Consider the following 21,312-nt stretch of genomic DNA (forward strand, 5'->3'; position numbering starts at 1 on the left):
GGGGTGCGGCGCGCTGGGCCCGCGGGTGTCGGGCTGGGGGTGGGCAAGGTGAGGGCGGGGCTCCGGGAGCGCGGCACCCACTCTGCCCACTCGCTCCGCGGCTAGAAAAGGAGCGCGGTCCGGGCGGCGGGTCTGACTCGGAGCCCCGCGCGGCCGCAGCAGAGCCCGCAGCGCCACCCTCGGTGCGGCCGGGACGGTTCCGCAGGGCGAGCTCGGAGCCCGGTCAGCGCTCGGGGTGGGTCTCGGAGGGCGCCGCCTGGCACCTCCGCCTGCCCCCGCGGGTGGGCCCGGCCGGGCAGGGTGTGGGCGCTGGCGAGGCCGGGGGTCGGTCATCCCGAGCCCGCGCGGGAACCCGCGGTCCCTCCGGAGCTGGAGGCGCCCGCGCCCCCACTGAGCCGGCGCAGCGCGCGCAGCACCCCGCGCCGGGACGCGCGCCCCCACCCGACGAGGGGTGCTCATGCCCGCGCGGGCTCTCTGCGTCCCGGGGACCCGATCCCAGGAGCACGGCGCTGGTCGAGGAGCTAACGTGAGATTGAGGGGTTCCACCCAGACCCTCACCTTTTAGAACACGTGTCATCGTGAACTGGCCACTGTCAGCTCAGTGTGGGGAACCTGCGCAGTTTTGGACGGTGTGAAACGACCTGAATATCTTGTTTAAATTTGTTTCGTGTGTTTAAATTTGTTTCTCTCTTTAGCCTAACTTTTTCTGGGGGAGGTGAAGGACGGCGGTAGACGGTGGGAAAGAGGTGAGTCCTTTGTCTGCCTCCTCAACTTATTTTTTTCCGTTGGCTGTCAGAGTTGTAACGGGGACATTTCCAATGCTAGCCATGAACAGTACCTCTGTGACAATTCAATGCCAACTTGGTCCTTGACTTCCACCTAAATGCTGTATGTAGGCCGATTTTACTGAGAAATTAATTGGCAGGAAAACTTGTGCAACAAAACCTTAGAAAATGTTAGAAAATGTTAGCATTTTGCTGAATGTCATTGGCCCTGCACCATCTCATACTAGCTATCACCTCTGTTTTCGTGCTCCTTCATGTATGTATGTTAATCTTCTCCAACCAGCTCCTGAACAATCTGAGAAGCGAGGGATCCACCAGACATCAGTGCTTAACAAATGTTTTTCAGTAAATAAAAATGGAAGCAGCAGTAACTTTGAACTTAAAACAGTGCTTGAGAGATTCAATACCATTTGGGTTAATAAATTTGTAACATCTCAATTAACAACCAAATGCTTCTCATGGTTACACAGAGAAAGGAAGGCATTCTGATCCACTTAGTTGGAATGTGTTGTGGGGGGAGTCTTGGATGGGCAGTCAAGAGACCTTGAGAACTTGCTGAACCGCATCATTGAGAATTTTTCTAATCTGTAAAAGGAGAAGATTCAAACACATGCTCTTTTTTAAGGCTTCTTCCAGCTTTAAAGGTCTGTGATGAAATGAACCTATCACATTTTTATAAACGTGTGTTGGATTTCAGTGGCTCCCGAAGACTCTATCAGAACATTGGTGAGCAAATTGGAATTGTAAGATCCTTTTCAAAGGAAAGTCAACAACTTAGAGAAAAACTAACAAATACTTAGTAGGCAAATTTGGCGTGATCAAAAACAAATGATTTTTAGAGTAAGTACTTGAATTATTTTCTTTTTAAGTTAAAAATACTCTCCCCCCCCCCCCTTTTTTTTGTATAGAATATGGGTTTTGCCACAAGAAGATGCTTCTACCTGCCACTAGGCTGCATGGTGCTGATCAATCTGGTTAATGCTGATTTTGAATTTCAAAAAGGAGTGCTTGCCAACATCAGCCCAGGGATCACTGAAGACATTGATCTCCAGTGCTGGAAAGCTTGTTCTTTGACATTGATAGATCTCAAGGAACTCAAGATAGAGCACAATGGGGATGCTTTCTGGAATTTCATGTTGTTCTTGCAAAAATCCCAAAGGCCTGGACATTATAATGTCTTCTTAAACATAGCTCAGGATTTCTGGGATATGTATGTAGACTGCTTGCTTTCAAGATCTCATGGAATGGGCAGAAGACAGGTGATGCCCCCCAAATATAATTTTCCACAGAAAATAACAGGAGGTAATTTAAATGTGTATTTAAGAGAATAGCAGTTTAGTTTCCTTTCAATTTCAATTTTTAATCCTTCTGATTTTTTTCCATTTAGCAAATTTGCCATGTTCAGTTATCTAATATGATAAGCTTTGATTTTCATTTTTATTTCCATGGGAGCTCTGATATACAAATACTTGATTCTAAATAATCTTGGAATATAATACATTTTGGTAGCTCATTAAAATTATTCTTATTGTTTTCTCGTGAATAGTTCATAAGAAAGCCATTTAATCCTGTAATTATTTATATTTATATTTGCTGAAGAGAGTTTTAAAACATCAGACATGTATTTAGGATTTTAAAATTAATCTTTTCAATAGGGCCATATGAAAGGGGAGAATCTTAAGAGTCATATTAGAATAAATATTAACAATTTCTCCTCTAAAATCTTACAGGACTGGATTTTACAAAACATGAGTATTACATTTAAGATGGAAAACACGGAAAATACCTCAAGCAAGATGATACCAACCTGAAAGCTTAATTCTGTCAATGTTGATGAGGTCAAATATTTCCTGTGGTAGTTATAAAACTATTTTTTTTCTTTTTTTTTTTAACTATCTTCTTGGCTTGGACAAGTTTTTGGATATAAAACTATTTATAATTCTCTAATATTGATCAAAGTTGAATTTTTGTTGATATGTAATCGCTTTATTGCTGTTGAATTATCATTCCCATCCTTTCGGGTAATTTGTCAATAATTTCTGATTTAGAAGTTCCTGTAAAGTGTGTTTGTTTTAAAGAAAATATCACTTAAATATAAATGTGACATATTTTTAATAGTCAATGGAAAATTACAACTAATTTTATAAGGTCTCTTATACATTAATATTGACATTAAAACTGTGCCAAAATAAATGGCAGTATTATCCTAAAAAGTAATAGTTTATCTTGATGTAGTATACTGTGTGGCTTCTGAAATGTGCTTTTCATTACCAAGCCACCTTATATATTAAAGTATTTTTTATGCATTGAGGACTAAAAACTTGTGTTCTCATTTTTATTGTTTTCATTTTGAAAAAGGAACAACAAACAAAAAGGCAGTAAGAAACTTCATTTTAGTAAAGTGCAGTTTGATAGAATTTTTGTCCTTAGGCATTAGCTCAGTTTGTCTTTTTATTACCTGTTAATATCTCACATCTTATTCCAAAAAGGATATGAAGCTTTAAAGAAATATACTAAACAGTAGGATAACATGCAGTAGGAGGATATTGGAATGATTGGATGTGAAGACAGGAAACTAATAATATGGAGTTACGGTTTAGATTAATATTTTTGAGTATATGTTATAAAAGCTAGTATCTTTGATAAAGGGTACCTGTAAATTTGGTCTGTTTTCCATTTCTCAGAATGAAGAGGGACTCATGATCAGTTTCTTATAAGTATTCACATACTTATAAGAAAACTGAACCACATATTCAGGAGAGGCCTAGTCTTTGCCAGGACTAAGACTCAATAGAAATCTGTCCCACAGGTTTTCAGAAAGGCTACCATGGTGTACAGCACTGTTTGTAGGTATTCTTATGACAGATTCTCTCCTGTGCAACATGATGCCAGTACTTTGCTGCATTTACAGAGCTCAAGGGAAAGGTTGCCAGGAGCTGAGGCTACCATCACACTTACCCAGTCATTTATTTACTGAGATGTTGATTACAATAATGAGTGAGATATGGTCTCTACTTTGTTCCCAGGGAGCTTAGAATTGGGGGAATGTGCTTATAGTGTACAAAATGGGCAAAGATTCCTTGTTATTAACCATGGACACTTCATATCAACTCTGGGCATAAACTGAGGCATACCTAAGGTGTATCTGGTGCTTTTTCTATGAGTATTTCATCACTGCATGCCCCTACCCACATCCATTCCTGTGTTTTAGTAACTCCTTTTTACATGGAATCTTTATGCTTAGGGCTTCCTTTGAAGGAAAAGAACACATTATGCCTTTTAATATCTTTCTGGGGGTGGTGGTAGTAGAGAAAGGGATTCAAGAGAGAACAAAGGTCACTGATAAGCTGATGCATATTTTTGTATCTACTCCTGCAGGCCACAAGGGGCCTGAGCAGCTCTGCTAGGGTGAGAGGCTGCTAGCCAAAGGTGAACTGGAAACTCATTCTAATTAGCACAATAACAACAGTTTAAACTTCTCCCCTCACTGAAAAAGCTACTATCCTCACAGAGAGGATAATATAAAATTCCTAGAGAAATGTGAGTTCAGAAAGGAGGAAGAGGAAAGAGGAAGTAGGAAAAGGTGGGTCCAATGGGGTGAAGGAGCCTGTTATTATCTAATAATGAAATTGAAATGTATTAATCTCTTTCCAACTCTGCATTCCATAGCATCATGTTGGTAGCTTGAAATTGGTCATAGTGGGAGTATTTATACTACACAAATTGGCAAATGCTATAAATTAGGGCTTTCCCCCTGGAAAGCCAGTTATTATACATTTACCAGTACACTGCTGAGTGCACTCTGTGAGCCTAGAATCTAGACTCAAATACAGTTTATTTTCCTGCCTAAGAAAATAGGTTTTTATCTCTCCCAGCCTTAAACATGAACTCAATTTTGTGGTTTCTTGGCTAGAGGAGGGGTGTGATGGGGATGAAGACAGGAGATGGAAACCTCATAATAGCATCCAGAGACATGGATTTGCTCTACATTCAGCATTAAGGCATCTACCTCCTATTCTTTGGCAAGATACTTCCACCACCAAAGGAAGGAAAACAATTCCCCCACTCTCCCTTTCCCATTCAAGAAGAGAAATAGCATTATAATTTGCCTTGCATATTTATATATTAAGGGTAAAATCAGTTGTATTTTTACATTTTATTTTTACTCTTTAGCTTATGACTAACATTTGCTTTTTATAGTAGAGATAACTTATTTTACTTTGACCAACATATTTGTTGCAGAGTTATTATTTATTTTGCTGCCCAGTATACATATATACTTCTGATAACCATTACTCTGATTCCCCAATTCCATTCATGTGCTCTGGACAGGGTGGGCCTGCTTCTGGCTCCAGGAGTAGGCTGTACGCATATCTGGCCAAAGTCATGGTGAAAGGCTCAGGAGTGGGAATGCGGCCAATCAGGGGTCTCAAGATGCACAGGCATTTGTAGAAACTGTTGAGAGACAGGGATATACTCTTCTCCACTGAGTATGAACCTGAGAAAATGTAAGGCAGGAGCTGCTAGGAAAGGAGAAGATCCTACTCATAGTTTTAGTCCCTGGATCCAACAATGCCTGTGTTCTAAATAAATCCTAGATTTGGTAGATACAGAGCCTGTCAAAAAAATTTTTTTTGGCTTAAACTAGAATTCATGTGCAACCAAAAGAATTCTAACCAATATACTATGTTTTACAATTTCAGTTAAGAAAATGGTAGTCTTTCCAAAGAAATTGATGAAAACTCTTCTGATATTATATGTTGTTGTTTCCAATAAAAATAAATTTTATGTCCTTTTATTTTTCATGGTATTGTACTAAAATATTTGCTTTACATTTACATATAAAGATATATTTAACTAAAAAATTATAAGCAGACTTTATTTCAAAAAGTCTCTAAAGTATATTATGTAGGAATACTCTTTCTTGGTTCATCCACAGCTTTAACTGCTTTCACCTTCTGCAAGGCTCCTCCTTGAATGGGCAGTTTTCTAAGAGCAATATCAGTATCGGCCAGAGGTCCTCCTATTAATCGGGCAGGAGTGCTTTCCACTGTTACTACCGGACCAGAGGGTACCTAAAAATGCAAAAGGTAAATATCTGTGAGTCCACTTACAAAATTTTCAATATGAGAAAAACCCATTCATCCTTCAGCTTACTTTGGAAAAGACACAAAATATACATATAAGTAGGAGATAGTATGGCATAATGGAAAGATAAGGGCTCTGGAGCTAGGAAAAGCAGGTTTTTATCCTACTTCTATTACTAATCAGCTTTGTAACCCAGGGAAAATTATATCTAGCAGAAGTCACCAGGAACACTGGCATATGGCATGGGTTTACTTGCGAGACAGAGGTGGCACTGCACATTTTCTGTGGAAGAGATATAAAGATAGATACATTGACTAGTGTTTGTAGCAGTTTCTTAGGAATCTTAGAGGGCTGGGCCTGCTGTAAACCAGCGCTGGGCAAGAGTGGATGTACCTTGGAGATAAATATGTCTTAAGAATGTGAAACCTGAACAGCAAAAGGAAAAGATGGGACAAAAATCCAATAGAAGTAACAGTTTTGGGGCCTAAATTTAATATTATTAAGAAAACATCATAGAAAAAATAATCTTACCGTTGTATTAAGGCCTTTAATATCTGTCTGGTGCAATATTGCATTTTGTGGTCGTTTACTGTATCTAGAGGATTCTATAGCTTTTTCCTGAAGCCTTTTTGCTTTCTGCAGAATTTTAAATTAGAAAGACAATAATATTAATTGCTATTAAAGCATTAACTATGGTACTTACAATGAAAACTACATTTAATTGTGTTTGGCTTATGGTTTGGCTGTTTATTAGGTAGCCCTGGAACCTGCATTTACTCATTTAGTCTAAGAAGACAGTTATTAGTCAGTTAGATGCTTTGTACCACTGAAGAAAACACCAGTCACCTAAAAATGTTCCTGAGATTTCTAGAGGTACTGGTTATACAAGACCAAAGAATAAAGCAGGTCCTGAGGAAATCAGGTTCAATTTTTAGCACATAATTTAATAAGCTAGTAAATTTATATCAGGTGATACACACCGCAAAATTAAGTACTAATTCAATATACTGAAATGCTTTAAACATTTACAACAATAGAAATTATATAACTCATTGCAGTTAATTCAAACTCAATAGTCAAGGCACTAAACAGGTGAAATGTGAGGTAACAAATGATTTGTAGGAAAGACGCTGATTTTCATTAACTATTCCTTGAAAACACAAGCAGTTATGAAGAAATTTTTTAAGTAAAGTTGGAAGGAACTTTTAGTGAAAAGGGGGATCCTTGGTAACTTGAATAAGTTTGTACAGATGGCTATATTTGATTTTGCTATCTTAATATAGTTCCACTATTTTTGTGGACTAACTTAACATTTAACAATTTCACATCTAAAGAAAGAACTGTAACATTATGTAAAAGAACATTCAAGGTACTAATGGAAAAGGTGGGGAAAAATAATGAAATTTTGGAAATCCATGGCACTTACACATATTTTAAACAATTAGCATTATAAATTTTTAAAATTAGTTTCTAGCTTATAGCTGAAGCAGCTTATCACATTTTTACAAAGGGATATTTATCCCAAATTCCCATTTAAGTTTTAATGTTTCCTTCAGTGATCATAGAGGGGGAAAATATTTGGGGGAGAAGGTAATATAGGACAGTTGCTTTTTCTGTCCTTTGTTTCTTACAGAAAAGAAATCAAAGAATAAGAAGGTTCAGAATAGAAAGTATTCTGAAGGTTCAGAATAGAAAGAGCACATTTTCCTATCTCCTTCCTGCCTCACTATCATCTCCTTCTTTATGTAGGACAAGAACACCACACTTGCCTCTCCCTGCTGAACCAAATTCAGTTATCACCCTAAATTGCGTATGAGGATTGGATTGTGTTGGTATTATACAGAAAGGTCACCAGAAAAAAGTGAATGAATATTCATTCCTGAAAAAGACTCTCCATAAGAGTTATTTGTTGTGGATTTTATAATACTTTAAAAATCCTACCTTTAATGTTTTAGCATTTGATGTTCTAGCCACAAAATTTTCCCATGATTTATTAGCCAGTTCTCTTTGCTTGTGTGTAGCTTGTATCTGAAATAAGAGAGATAATTAAGAGTTTTAGTTTCTATAAAACAATACCAAAGGGCTTGAAAATTCTTATTTTGAAGGAAGCATCTGTTCTTTGCTGAGGTAAATTTTAAGGCTGACTAATTAAAAGATTATTCATAGAACTTAAAAATTTAAAAACAAAAGCCTTAAAATGGGAAACAATCCTTCAATCATTATATGGCTACGGTTTTGACTGCTTTTCATGAAATGTAATGCAAAACTAATATTTTCATAATAATAATTATTCTCAGTAAGACTGATTGTTTTACATGATTACTACTTGTGAAGACAAATCATAATCCAGACAAGCTATATAAATGATTTAATAGCAAATTCATTGGGGAAAATAAAAAGAGATTCCTGCTAGCCATAGATAATAGTTTAAGCAAATTATATTGGTAAAACTACTTCTAATTTATAACTTCAGTAAGACAAGCAATTTTATGAGTGCTGAGTTTGTTATGGTGATGTAGTCTAGGGGGCTACCTACTAACAAACTGCAAAGTCTGTAATTCTCAACAGTCTACTGATTAAATATATAATCAAAGGACACCTGCGTTTGGGTAGTATATACCATTAAGCTCAAATTATGAGCCTAAGAATATTTTTTCATGTTTCTAATAGAATTCATTATCAGATCTATACCATTAAATATTAGCAAGAAGACATGTTTCCATTGAATTACTTAATGTATTCTTACAGTACAGCAAAAAGAGATGCATATATATTAGTGGCTATCATCAAAATGTAAATATGAACACATCTACAGACATCTCTGCCTTTACACTTCCTTCTCCCCCTCTGCTGCCAACCTAATGAACAAATCTTGATATACACTACTCAGAAGTGGTTTAACAATTTCCATGACCAAGACGCATCTTTTCTATCAATTATAGCAAAAAGATACTTACAAATTGGCTATTCAGTAGCTCTACTTTTTTTTCCCCAGCATATTATGGGGGTACAAATGTTTAAGTTACGTGTGTTGCCTTTCCCCTTTACCCTCCCAGAGTCAAGCATGGCCCCCCTTCCCCCTCACTTCAAGCATGTCCATCTCCCAGATGGTGTGCATCACACTCATTATGTATGTATATACCTATCCCCTCCTCCCCCTCCCATCTGCCTGATGCCCGATAAATGTTATTCCTGTATGTCCACTTAGGTGTTGATCAGTTAATACCAATTTGCTGGTGAGTGCATGTGGTGCTTATTTTTCCATTCTTGGGATACTTTACTTAGTACAGTGAGTTCTAGCTCTATCCAGGAAAATACAAGAGGTGCTGTATCACCAGTGTTTCTTATAGTTAAATACTACTCCATGGTATACATATACCACATTTTATTAATCCATTCTTGTATTGATGGGCACTTGGACTGTTTCCACATCTTTGCAATTGTGAATTGTGCTGCTATAAACATTCTAGTGCAGATATCTTTTTTATAGAGTGTCTTTTGGGTAGATGGCCAGTAATGGGATTTCTGGATCAAATGATAGATCTACTTGTATCACTTTCAGGTTATCTCCATATTGCTTTCCACAAAGGTTGCACTAGTTTGCAGTCCCACCAGCAGTGTATGAGTGTTCCTATCTCTCCATATCCACACCAGCATTTATTGTTTTGGGACTTTTTGATAAAGGCCTTAATCACTGGAGTTAAATGATATATCATTGTGGTTTTGATTTGCATTTCCTTGATGATTAGAGATGTTGAGCATTTTTTCATGTTTGTTGGCCATTATCCTATCTTCTTTTGAAAAATTTCTGTTCATGTCCTTTGCCTACTTTTTGATAGGGTTGTTTGATTGTTTCTTGCTGATTTTCCTGAGTTCTAAATAGATTCTAGTTATCAGCCCTTTATCAGATGTGTAGCTTGTGAAAACTTTCTCACATTCTGTAGATTATCTGTTTGTCCACGTAACAGTTTCTTCAGCTGTGCAGAATCTTTTTAATTTGATCAGGTCCCATTTATTTATTTTCATTGTTGCTGTGATTGCCTTTGGGGTCTTTTTGATAAATTCTTTGCCTAGGCCAATGTCTAGAAGAGTATTTCCAATGTTTTCCTCTGGAATTTTAATAGTTTCACATTCTAGCTCTACTTTTTAATCATACATTATCATCTTAGGACATCTATAAAGCTTAGATGTTGCAATATAATGAACTCTGTCCACAATAAACACAGGTACTTTACTAAAAGTCCACATATAAACCTGCAGTAATAATCTAAAACCATCTTCTAGATATGGAGATACTAGCAAAAAGCCCTTCCCTTCGCCCTTCCTCTTCTCTGTCTTCCACCACTCCAGTGATGAACTACAGGGCTACATTTATCTCTGAGAGGTAGATTAACAAAGGTAATTCTGAGAAGACAGTCCTTCCTAAAAACTAACAAAAGGACATTCATAACAAATTTTTTTTTTTACTACCTCTCTTTTTTTTTTCTTTTAGAGATAGGGTCTTGCTCTGTTGCCCAGGCTGGAGTACAGTGGTGCAATCATAGCTCACTGTAACCTTGAACTACTGGGACTACAGGCATGTGCCACAACACCCAGCCAATTTTTAAACTTTATTTGTAGAGATGGGGTCTTGCCATGTTACCCAGGCTGGTTTTGAACTCCTGGCCTCAAGTGATCCTCCTGCCTTGGCCTCCAAAAGTGCTGGGATTATAGGTGTGAGCCACTGTGCCCAGCCCACTGCCTATACTTTTAACATACTTTGAACATTAGGACTTATTTATCCTTTAATACACAGCAATGTTAACTAAAATGCACATATAGAACCATGGTAGACGATCTGAACTAAACTAACTCATGGGCGCAGAACCCTTCTTTCTGCATACTTCTTCCCCCTTCCCACCACCACCTAGTGAACAGTTAGCATACTCTCCAAGACATGAAGTTTTACAATTCCATTTCCAAAATTCAACAACCACTCCTATGAAATAACGAAAATTACTTACAGGATGTTACTTTAGTCCTCTACTTTTAACATATTTTGTGCACTTTTAAACATCTAGAAAGACTAGATGTTTCAAATAGGACTTATGTTTTCCACCATCTATGCAGTAGCACTGAATAAACAGTGAGCACTGAATAAATGGCATGCACACATAACAAAAACTATAATCTCAAAGTGTCTTCTAAATAGAAACATTCTGTCCTAGAACCTTCCCCTTCCCACCTCTGTCAACTAAGTGGACAGGTATAAGCATCTGTAATGGTTAGAGGGGATTTTAACAATTTCACTTCCTTGTTTTTCAGAACAGTCTTTCCTATGAATTTTTTTTTTTTTTTTTTTTTTTGAGACAGAGTCTCGCTTTGTTGCCTAGGCTAGAGTGAGTGCCGTGGTGTCAGACTAGCTCACAGCAACCTCAAACTCCTGGGCTCAGGCGATCCTCCTGCCTCAGCCTCCCAAGTAGCTGGGACTACAGGCATGCGCCACCATGCCCAGCTAATTTTTTTTCCTGTATATATTAGTTGGCCAATTAATTTCTATTTATAGTAGAGACGGAGTCTCGTTCTTGCTCAGGCTGGTTTCGAACTCCTGACTTTGAGCAATCCACCTGCTTCAGCCTTCCAGAGTGCTAGGATTATAAGTGTGAGCCACCGCACCCCACCTTACTACCTCTACTTTTAACCTACTTTCTACACTTCTAAACATCTAGAAAGACCAGATGTTTCACATAAACACTTAAGTTTGTCCACTATATACACAGTAGTGTTGAATAAACTACACACATGTAACATTGGTTATATCTAAAGCTGTCTTCTAAATAGGAACATTCTGGTCTAGAATCTTTCATTTCTTCCAACTCTTCTCCACTATCAACCCGGTGAATACAGGCATATGTATCACTTAAATGAAATGTTATCATTTCATTCCAAAAGTCCTTTTCAGAACAGCCTTTTATGAATTTTAACACAAAGTGTACAGAATGTGTTAGTTTACTAACTTTACTTTTGTCATACATTGGCTATTTCTTTAATATCTAAAGACTAGATACTATAAAATTAGGAGAAAAGGCTGATATCCATTGATAGGCTTTTTCAGCCAAAGTCAGAGACCTATATCTGTATTTATTGAATGCCCATAGTGAAGGTTTTGGTACTGAGGTAAGGATGAAGCTGATCAATAGATATGCCTATGGTTGGAATTTCAGTAAGGACGTACCATAGAGTGAGGGCTGGGGGCCAACATTCTCTTTCAGTGAGGTTATGCATATAGTCAACAGAGATACACTGTTGTCAGACAGAATTTGTTAAATGTATATATTTAAGTAGATCACAATTTTTGGAATCACGTTTGGCATTTTTTAAAAAATAGCAATGTTTCAGGTATCTCTTTACCTTTTAAAAATGTAAGACTATAACATTCAAATTATAGTGCCATAAAATAGCGCTTAATATAGTAATGGAATCTCAAGCTTTTAATTCCATGGTTTCTTTTAAAACAGCACAGAGACACTTAACATCACTGTAAGAGAAAACCACAAAATAACTCAAGGCTGAAACATTCATAAATAAGACAAATTATATGGATAACTTAATCTAGTTTATATACTGAAATTAATATCTTGTGCCTCAATGGTATCTGTGGCTTTTTAAATTGATACATAATATTAATAGTTATACATATGTATGGGGTACATGTGATATTTTGATGCATGCACACAATGTGTAATGATCAAATTGGGGTAATTTTGGGATATTCATCACCTCAAACATTTACCATTTCTTTGTGTGGGAACATTCCAAATCTTCTCTTCTAGCTATTTTGAAATATACAACAACTTATTGTTATTATAGTTGCCCTATTACGCTTTCAAACACTAGAACTTATTCCTTCTACCTAACTATATTTTTGTATCTATTAACCAATCTCTCTTCATCCCCCCCACTCCATGGGGCTTACTTTTGCATATACTTTTTGTTCATCTTGTACATCTTGGCGTGCCTGGCTTTCAATCATCTCACTTTGTAGAGAAGCAACCATCTTTCCAATACTTTCTGATGCTGTTGTAATAGTTTCTAAGATTTTTCTATCTGAAGTGACTGGTCTTAACTTTTCCAATTTTATTTCTTCACATATTTCATTCCATATTTCTCCAATCTGTTACAACAAAGTTTAGGTTTTAAAAAGTTATATTAACCAAAAACAAATGAAACACTTTTAGGTAACCTTCTACCTAAAACTTATGTGAGTGGTCACTCCTGTCAATACTTAAGCTTTTCCTAGATTACTTCTTGGGAATAAATGTATTGGGAATGATTTAGGGCAACAGTTACATTTGAGTATTCAAAAGTAATTTATCAGCTGGGCGCGGTGGCTCAGGCCTGTAATCCTAGCACTCTGGGAGGCTGAGGCAGATGGATTGTTTGACTCAGGAGTTCAAGGCCAGCCTGAGCAAGAGCAAGACCCCGTCTCTACTAAAAAAATAATACAAAGAAATTAGCTGGACAATTAAAAATATATATAGAAAAAGTTAGCCAGGCATGGTGGTGCATGCCTGTAGTCCCAGCTACTCGGGAGGCTAAGGCAGAAGGATTGCTAAAGCCCAGGTGTTTGAGGTTGCTGTGACTAGGCTGACGCCAGGACACTCTAGCCTGGGCAACAGAGTCTCAAAAAAAAAAAAAAAAAAAGTAATTTATCAAATGTTTTTCAATGATATCATGGATGAGGCTCCACTACCTGTGTCTAGTTCATTGCCCTCATCACTGTATTTAGTTTATACTTGCCTTGTTTTCAGAGCTGCAGAAACTGATTTATTCTCATCTTTCTGCACTACTGCTGCTTTCTTCCCTAAAGCCCAGTATTGAAGGCTAGGTCAAGCTGAACTTGTAGATGAACATGGGGATTGATTATGGGGACCCTACGACCCAAGTACTCTGAGAAATAGGGCCCTGCTCCTCACCTTCTAGCTAAGGCAAATTATAATTATATCTCGAGCTTTTAACTCCATGGTTCCATCATGCTGATAGCTCTCCATCTCATAATCTGGATTTTCTAGAAATTAATGTGCTTGAGAATATTTAAAATTAGAGAAAAACTTATGTATCTAAGATATGGATAAAATTCAACTTTGTTTTCATTTGAAAATAGAGGTTTATTCATTAAGAACATTCAAATACATAGTACTAATATAAGGAGGATGTTTACTTAAAAAGACTTTCCTGAAACCTCAAAAGCATTTATTTACTGACAAAAATATAACCAGCCAGGTAAGAAACTTGATATCCTTATATTGAAATTTGATCATGATATAAAGTTATAATAAAATAATACTTTAATAAGCATTGATAATTTATTTAAATAAGTAATAATTTATTTAACTTCAAATGCTAAGCTCAAAGAGAAGAAATTGTATTTTAAAATGTTCTGTTAGGCTTCTGAATAGCTTTAAGTCAGTAATGTACCTCTTCTTCTATAAACTAAGTTGGATGAAATCTTATCCCAATTATATTTGATTGGATATTTTCTTCATATCCAATATATATTTCTTTAACAGTATCAGATGCATAATGGAAAATAAAAACTACACAATATGTGGGTGAGTGCTCACAACTGTGAATAGATCTCTTATTTCCCAATTCATTTTTTGGCATACTAGATTTTAATAATAATGTTATTAAAAAGGTACTTACTTTAAAATCAAGGTATCTATGTATAATACAGAGGGTGACAAAATCTTCAGTAGACAGGCCAGGTAAATTTTCAAAATCTAAACAAAATTATAAAGATATAGTTACTATAACAGAGTAAGTGATTCAAAGAAGCATATATTGTTTTAGGTTATGAAGTATGAAATGTCCAATTTCCTTAAGTACGAAGTTTGACATTTGACATCTCTAACATTTCATTTTGACACTTCTTGTTTTATTTTAATGTGAAGGTACATCTTCTTTCTTTCAAATACACAATTTGGCTTGTGATTAACTTTCAAAAAAATTTTAGAGCAATTTTTGTGAAACAACAGATAAGTAAAAAATTTGTGTTATTTTTTTAGTATGAGTTCCATTGTGGAATCAATGTAGCCCAGACTGCTCCAAATGTCAATAAAATGTCTGGGAAGGATGTTGCTAATGAAGGCATAGCATGTTGATGGTTTGAGAAGGTCCATTCTGGTGATTTTAATCTTGAAAATGAGCCACGTGGGTGACCTGAGACCAAGGTGGAGAATGGTTAGCTGAAAGCTGTAGTGGAAGCGAATCCATCTCAACCTACACATGAATTAGCAGGAAGGTTTCATGTTACTATTCCAACAATACTGGACATTTGAAGCAAATTGGCAAGGTAAGTAAACTGGATAGAAGGACACTGCATGAATTAAATGAGCACCCGAAAAGACACCATCTTTGAAGCTTGCCTTTCTTTGCTGTCAAGACATAAAGGCAAACCATTTCTACATCATATTGTTACGTGTGATGAAAAATGGATTCTTTTTGACAATCGCAAGCATTTGGCACAATGGTTAGATAAAGATTAAGTGCCAAAACATAGTCTGAAACCAAATATTCATCAAAAAAGCTAATGGTGTCTGTTTGGTGGTCCAGCACTGGTATTATCCACTACAGCTTCATGAAACCTGGCCAATCAATTACAGCGATGTCTACTGCAAACAGCTGGACAAAATGATGAAGATGCTTGTAATTAAGCAGCCCAGACTGGTCAATAGAGACAGGCCAATCCTCTTGCAAGACAATGCTCAACCACAAGTCACACAAACAATGCTGCTCAAACTATAGCGGTTGGACTTAGAAACTCTCTGTCATTCACCATATTCACCAGACATTTTGCCAACTGACTACCACTTCTAGGCTTTGGACCACTCTTTGCAAGGAAAAATATTCAATTCTCAACAAGCGTGGAAAATGCCTTTTGCAATTTCATCTCCACTTGCTCTCCAGCTTCTTTGCTGCTGGCATAAACAAGCTACCATTAAGATGGCAAAACTGTATTGATAGTTTAGGTGCATACTTTGATTATTCATACTGCTTCTTGTTTGAGATTTAATAAACTAAACTTTCGATTCAAAATCAGACTTTTCATATTTAATGACCTTAATATTATAAAAACACATGCAAATATTAGTAGTTACTTTTGATTTCATCTTGATTTATGGAAAAGATATTTCTGTGAGTAGTTTGTGAATAGGCTTCCCTTATAACAAACCTCTGCCAGGTCATCTTTATTTAGCCATTAGAAGAGGAATCATTCATTCTGTGTTGTGGTAAGACAATGGTATCTTACTTTCAGTAGCTTAATGTTTGAGGACTTTTTGCTTAATAGGAAGCTAGGACTTTAAAAAACTCAGATGATTCAGAATGCTAGTGTTGAACTCTAATCATTTAAACTAACTGCCCTTAATCCTGGCTATACATTGAAATTGCCTGCAGAGCTTTTAAAAAATACTAAGGCATGGGCCCCACATCTAGAGATTCTGTTTGGTCATGAGTGCAGTTTGGGAATTGGGGTAACAATGGAACATAAATTTCTACGTATATAGAAACTTTTGCTCACTATGTTTTAAAAATGAACTCCAAAGCAAAATTAATGTGTATACTCAGCAAAACAGAGAGGTTCTTGTGAATCTGAGGAGCAACTTCTTACCTAGTTTGTCCAACACAGCATAAATTTTTGCTCTGATATTCTCAGCAACATCCAAAACTGCAATAGATGGGCAATTAGCAGGCAGTGGCATAATTGTTTGCTCTTCTTGAAAACTAGTAAATAGAGGTCTCTTTGTATCTAATCATTGGATACCATGAAAATATAGAAGGGAAAGATAAAAACTGTAGTAAATACTTAATTTTGAGATTTTAGTCTAGATAACAAAATAAATGAAATATTATACCATTAAAATAGTGCCTTATACATGGTTTTTCTTTTTCAAAATCATAAATAATCAGTAATTTCTTTTCCACTCAGTGACAAAATTTAAAGCTTCAATTTTTATTATTTGTCTAAAATATAAAAATTTTAAAAGTAAAATTTTTATGTAAATAACTTTTTAAATTTTGAGATCCAGAAGTTGAATAATGTCAGTTTAACAATGATGTAACTCCTTTGATTTTTGCTTCTATATATTATGCTATAAATATAAAACTGATTTATAATTTATAGATCAAAACTGAGAAATAATAAAAATAGATCGAAGATACAAATCATCAGAAGGGGAAGTATTTTCATTTAAAAGTAAACAGTACTAACAGTTTAGATGAAACCAAAAGAATTTTAAAATATTTAGAAAATGTAATATAGCATTATAGAATATGTAAATAAATGAACTATAAATTCTGATAATTCTATCCTTATTAATTTAGAATCTAGAAATTAAAATTTATGAACTTTTGATTTATTTTTATTTAGAAAACAATTTATTCCTTTATGTAAAAATTGTATAAACATTAATCAACAGAAATGTGCAAAATGCTATAAAATTATTTTCAAGTAATCTATTTACATCCCAAAATTTCATTGGTAAGTTAAATATTACTGAATCAATTTCTAAAAGCAGGGAACTCAAAGAAACTTCTTTAGGAACCACTGTTAGCTTTTTGAATTAATGGTATAATCAAATACTACTTCTTGAAAATATTCTATAAAACTATGAACCTACTACTAATATATCTAGTTTTCTTCCACTCATTCAGAATTTATGAGACCAAGTTCTTTACACCGTTGTGAAAAGAACTTTAGTTAGACTAAGGGGTGAAAGTGCTCATGCTTTTCTAATAATACCTTTTAAAGGTTTTTCTATGAAGGGGGAAAGTGAGGAGGAGGATTCAATTTCCTTTTCTTTTTTGAGACAGGGTCTTGTTCTGTTGCCTGGGCTATAGTGCTGTGGTGTTTGCCTAGCTCATAGCAGCCTCAAACTCCTAGGCTCAAGCAATCCTCCTGCCACAGCCTCCTGAGAAGCTGGGACTATAGGCACATACCAGGATGCTCAGCTGATTTTTCTATTTTTAGTAGATCTGGGTTTCAACTCTTACTTGGGCTGGTCTGGAACTCCTCAGCTAAAGCAATCCTCCTGCTTTAGCCTCCCAGAGTGCTAGGATTACAGATGTGAGACACCGCACTTGGCCTAATGATCTGTTTTCAAAAAATGCATCTAATTGCTCCTACTAACAATTATAAATACACTCACCAATGATCTTCCCATTTTTATCACGTTTTACTCCTAGTTCTTTTTCTTCCTTTCGCCACAGTTTAATTAAAAGACTAGCAGCTGTCTGATTCTTCTTCCCTCGCCAAGCATTGACATGAGCTGCTGTTTTGGGATTATCACAAAATTCAACCATTATTCCAAGTATTAGATTACAGAATTTCTTTTGGTTCAGCTTTAGTAAGGAAATAGAAAAGGAAAAACGTTGCAATAAATATTAAGAATTATTGCTTTAATAAAAAAAGAGGAACATTTGTATTATCAGTTTCTTCTAAACTCAGAGTCGGGACAATCTCCCATTAAAATACCCATTGTAATGAGTACATTTTCAAACATTAGAAATTAAAAAGGATAAAAAGAAAAAGACTTAATATAATTCTGAAGTAACCATAAAAATGCTATGACCAAAAATGTAATTGATTTTGTTCAGTTGGAAAAGGGAGATTTGCAAAAATAAGAGAAGATGTTCATTTTAGGTTCAGTGAGGTCAATAGTGCTTTACACAGTTCACTGTAATGATAGGATCTTTCCTCATTCACATGCTTTATGAAGGTTTGTAAAGATTTGACATATTAACTATAATCTCTTGTTATTAAAAGAATAACTGATGGTAATTACAAGGACAATCACATATGAAAATAAAAGAAAATGAGATATAACTTTTTGACAATTAGCATTCATAAAAGAGTATTTAAGCATTCAAGAAACATTCTCTTATCAAGAATATTTCCTTTATTTTGTTACAACTAGTTTTCAGCAAACAAAAATTTAGGTACAGAAAATTCCATTCAAATCAATGGGCTCCACACAGTAATTTTTCTATGTGAAATATTTTTTGTTGATTAACTTTTACAGTATATTGTTAATTGAATATAGCAAAGGAAACATGTAAACTGTTTTTGAATTGCAAACATTATCAGTTTTCTTTTATAAAACGAAAGATAATAATATTACCTGAGAAGGGTTATTATGAGTTATATGAGATTGCCTGGCACATAGTAATCTCTCATTAAAATTTAACTATATTAGCAATTATTATAATTGCATACTTTATAAATATTTTAACAGAAGTGTATTATGCAGAACCCTCAATTGAGTTTTTTATTCCTATACTTCACTTTCAGGAGAAAGAGGCAAATGTCAAAGGTTGAAATTTATATAAAAACTTCATTAAAGAATATTTATAATTTGTAGTAACTTGACCAGTTTAATTAAACACAATCTAATAATAATATTCTGAATAGTAAACACAGAGCAATATGTGCCAGATACTATTTTAATCAATGTGTGTACTATATATGTATGCATGCACACTCATGTACATACACACACACTCATTTAATCCTTCCAACAACAGTGCAGTGAGGTATGTATTGTTAACCCTGTTTTACAGACAAAGAAGTCAAAAGCAGAGAAATGAACTAATTTTCTTTTAGGGAGGTTAAAGGATACAAATAATTTTAGCATCTTTGTTAAATCAAATCAGTGTTCTTCTGTTAATAAAATCAAGAATGGTGGCAACCACAGACAGTAATAAGGCAACCATAGGCAGTTGTAAGGCTAGAACTCTGCATGAGAATCTCGTTTCCAAATTTTATTGAAACAAAATTATACTTTTCTCCCATATCATCTTGACTACGGTCCCCACTTAGAATTCAGGCTTGCTGGGAGTTACATTTTTCACAGCAGCTAGATGGCAACTGTCTTTCCTGGAAGGCTTAGTATGCTCATTCCTGCTGAGTCTGCAAAATGGTAGTTCATGACACACTAGACTTTTTCACATTACCTCCAAACTATATGCAGTTCTTTAAAATGCTTATCTTTGCTCCTTGTCTAATGTGACCCTTAACTTTTAATACTAGGAGAAGAAGATAGAAGTTATTAATAAATGAATATGTGTTTTGATGTAGTCTAGCTTTTTACAAATTGTTTCTTAGCAGGTTGGTGGAGTACAAAGAAAAAATAAATTCTCTGCATATGTGTATTTGGGAACACTGATCTAAATAAAATGATTTCTTTTTTTATTTATTTATTTTTTTTGAGACAGAGTCTCACTTTGTTGCCCAGGCTAGAGTGAGTGCCATGGCGTCAGCCTAGCTCACAGCAACCTCAAACTCCTGGGCTCAAGCAATCCTCCTGCCTTAGCCTCACAAGTAGCTGGGACTACAGGCATGTGCCACCATGCCCGGCTAATTTTTTCTATATATGTATTAGTTGGCCAATTTATTTCTTTCTATTTATAGTAGAGACGGGGTCTCGCTCTTGCTCAGGCTGGTTTCGAACTCCTGACCTCGAGCAATCCGCCCGCCTTGGCCTCCCAGAGTGCTAGGATTACAGGCGTGAGCCACCGTGCCCGGCCTAAATAAAATGATTTCTTAATTGGAGGAATTTTCAGAGCCTTTAACATGTTGGTGATTATGAATTTCCAGGATATATTTGCTTAAATAATATATTTGAACATGATTTGGGGGCACATTTATTCATAGAATAGTGTTCTGTGGCACTCAGTTTGGAAAAGATTAATAAAGCCATATTTATCTTTGTCTTACAATTGCTATAACCATACTTACTGCCAATAAATCCAAAAGGAGGAAAATGCCTTCCTTTTCAAGGAAGTAATCCTCTGAGGGATAACATCCCAAAATACAGCACCTTAAAGTGAAAAGAAGTTATTCATTTAACAAACATTTATTGTTAAACTCAATTTGTACAGTTTTTTTGTTTGTTTTTTAGAGGCAGAGTTTTGCTCTATCACTTGGGCCTGAGTGTGGTGGTTTCATCATTGCTCACTGCAACCTCACATTCCTGGGCTCAAGTGATCCTTCTGCCTCAGCCTCCTCAGTAGCCGGGACTACCATGCCTGGTTAATTTTTCTCTTTTTGGTAAAGACAGGTTCTCGCTTTTGCTCAGGCTGATCTTAAACTCCTGAGCTCAAGCATTCTTCTTGCCCTGGCCTCCCAGAATGCTAGGATTATAGGTGAGAGCCACCGCACCCAGCCAATTTTATTTTTATCAAAGCATTTTCAAAGAACATTTTTTTCCTTCATTTCCTTGAAATCGAGTAGCTAATATTTTTACTTAAAAAAATAGAACTCTGAAGAAACTTTCCCAGTATAGTTTAATTTTACCTATTTTTAATCAGTATCAATTAATTCTTCTTAATAACTGCCTATTTCTTTTCTATAATGCAACATTCTCCTTTGCTTTTATGATATTAATTATTCATAAAGATC

General features: G+C 35.8%; 2 protein-coding genes across 4 annotated transcripts in view; one reads left to right on the forward strand and one right to left on the reverse strand.

Annotated features, from left to right (window-relative positions):
* Positions 1-202: 202 nt before the first annotated feature.
* Positions 203-2,171, forward strand: FAM237B (family with sequence similarity 237 member B). Its single transcript, XM_076006452.1, has 2 exons — positions 203-746; positions 1,694-2,171. Exon 2 carries the CDS (start codon positions 1,697-1,699, stop codon positions 2,114-2,116), a length of 420 nt encoding a protein of 139 aa, XP_075862567.1. The 5' UTR covers positions 203-746; positions 1,694-1,696; the 3' UTR covers positions 2,117-2,171.
* Positions 2,172-5,564: 3,393 nt separating this feature from the next.
* The window catches only part of CFAP69 (cilia and flagella associated protein 69), a 65,055-nt gene continuing 49,307 nt past the window's right edge, over positions 5,565-21,312 (reverse strand). For 2 of the 3 annotated variants that reach the window (XM_012779588.3, XM_076006451.1), the window contains 8 exons: positions 20,650-20,731; positions 18,062-18,254; positions 16,525-16,662; positions 14,559-14,635; positions 12,829-13,026; positions 7,815-7,901; positions 6,405-6,509; positions 5,565-5,860 (listed from right to left, as the gene is read on the reverse strand). In XM_012779588.3, the coding sequence (XP_012635042.2) occupies positions 5,690-5,860; positions 6,405-6,509; positions 7,815-7,901; positions 12,829-13,026; positions 14,559-14,635; positions 16,525-16,662; positions 18,062-18,254; positions 20,650-20,731 (1,051 nt within the window). In that variant the 3' untranslated portion in view covers positions 5,565-5,689. The remainder of the gene's footprint in view (positions 5,861-6,404; positions 6,510-7,814; positions 7,902-12,828; positions 13,027-14,558; positions 14,636-16,524; positions 16,663-18,061; positions 18,255-20,649; positions 20,732-21,312) is intronic. The other variant, XM_012779589.3, reaches the window with a different exon arrangement.

The sequence above is a fragment of the Microcebus murinus genome, chromosome 9 (genome assembly GCF_040939455.1).
Source record: "Microcebus murinus isolate Inina chromosome 9, M.murinus_Inina_mat1.0, whole genome shotgun sequence".
Classification (NCBI taxonomy): Eukaryota; Metazoa; Chordata; class Mammalia; order Primates; family Cheirogaleidae; genus Microcebus; species Microcebus murinus.

What these genes read in the sequence shown, in the direction of transcription:
- FAM237B (XM_076006452.1), top strand. Translation starts at nt 1,697, where the DNA reads ATGGGTTTTGCCACAAGAAGATGCTTCTACCTGCCACTAGGCTGCATG.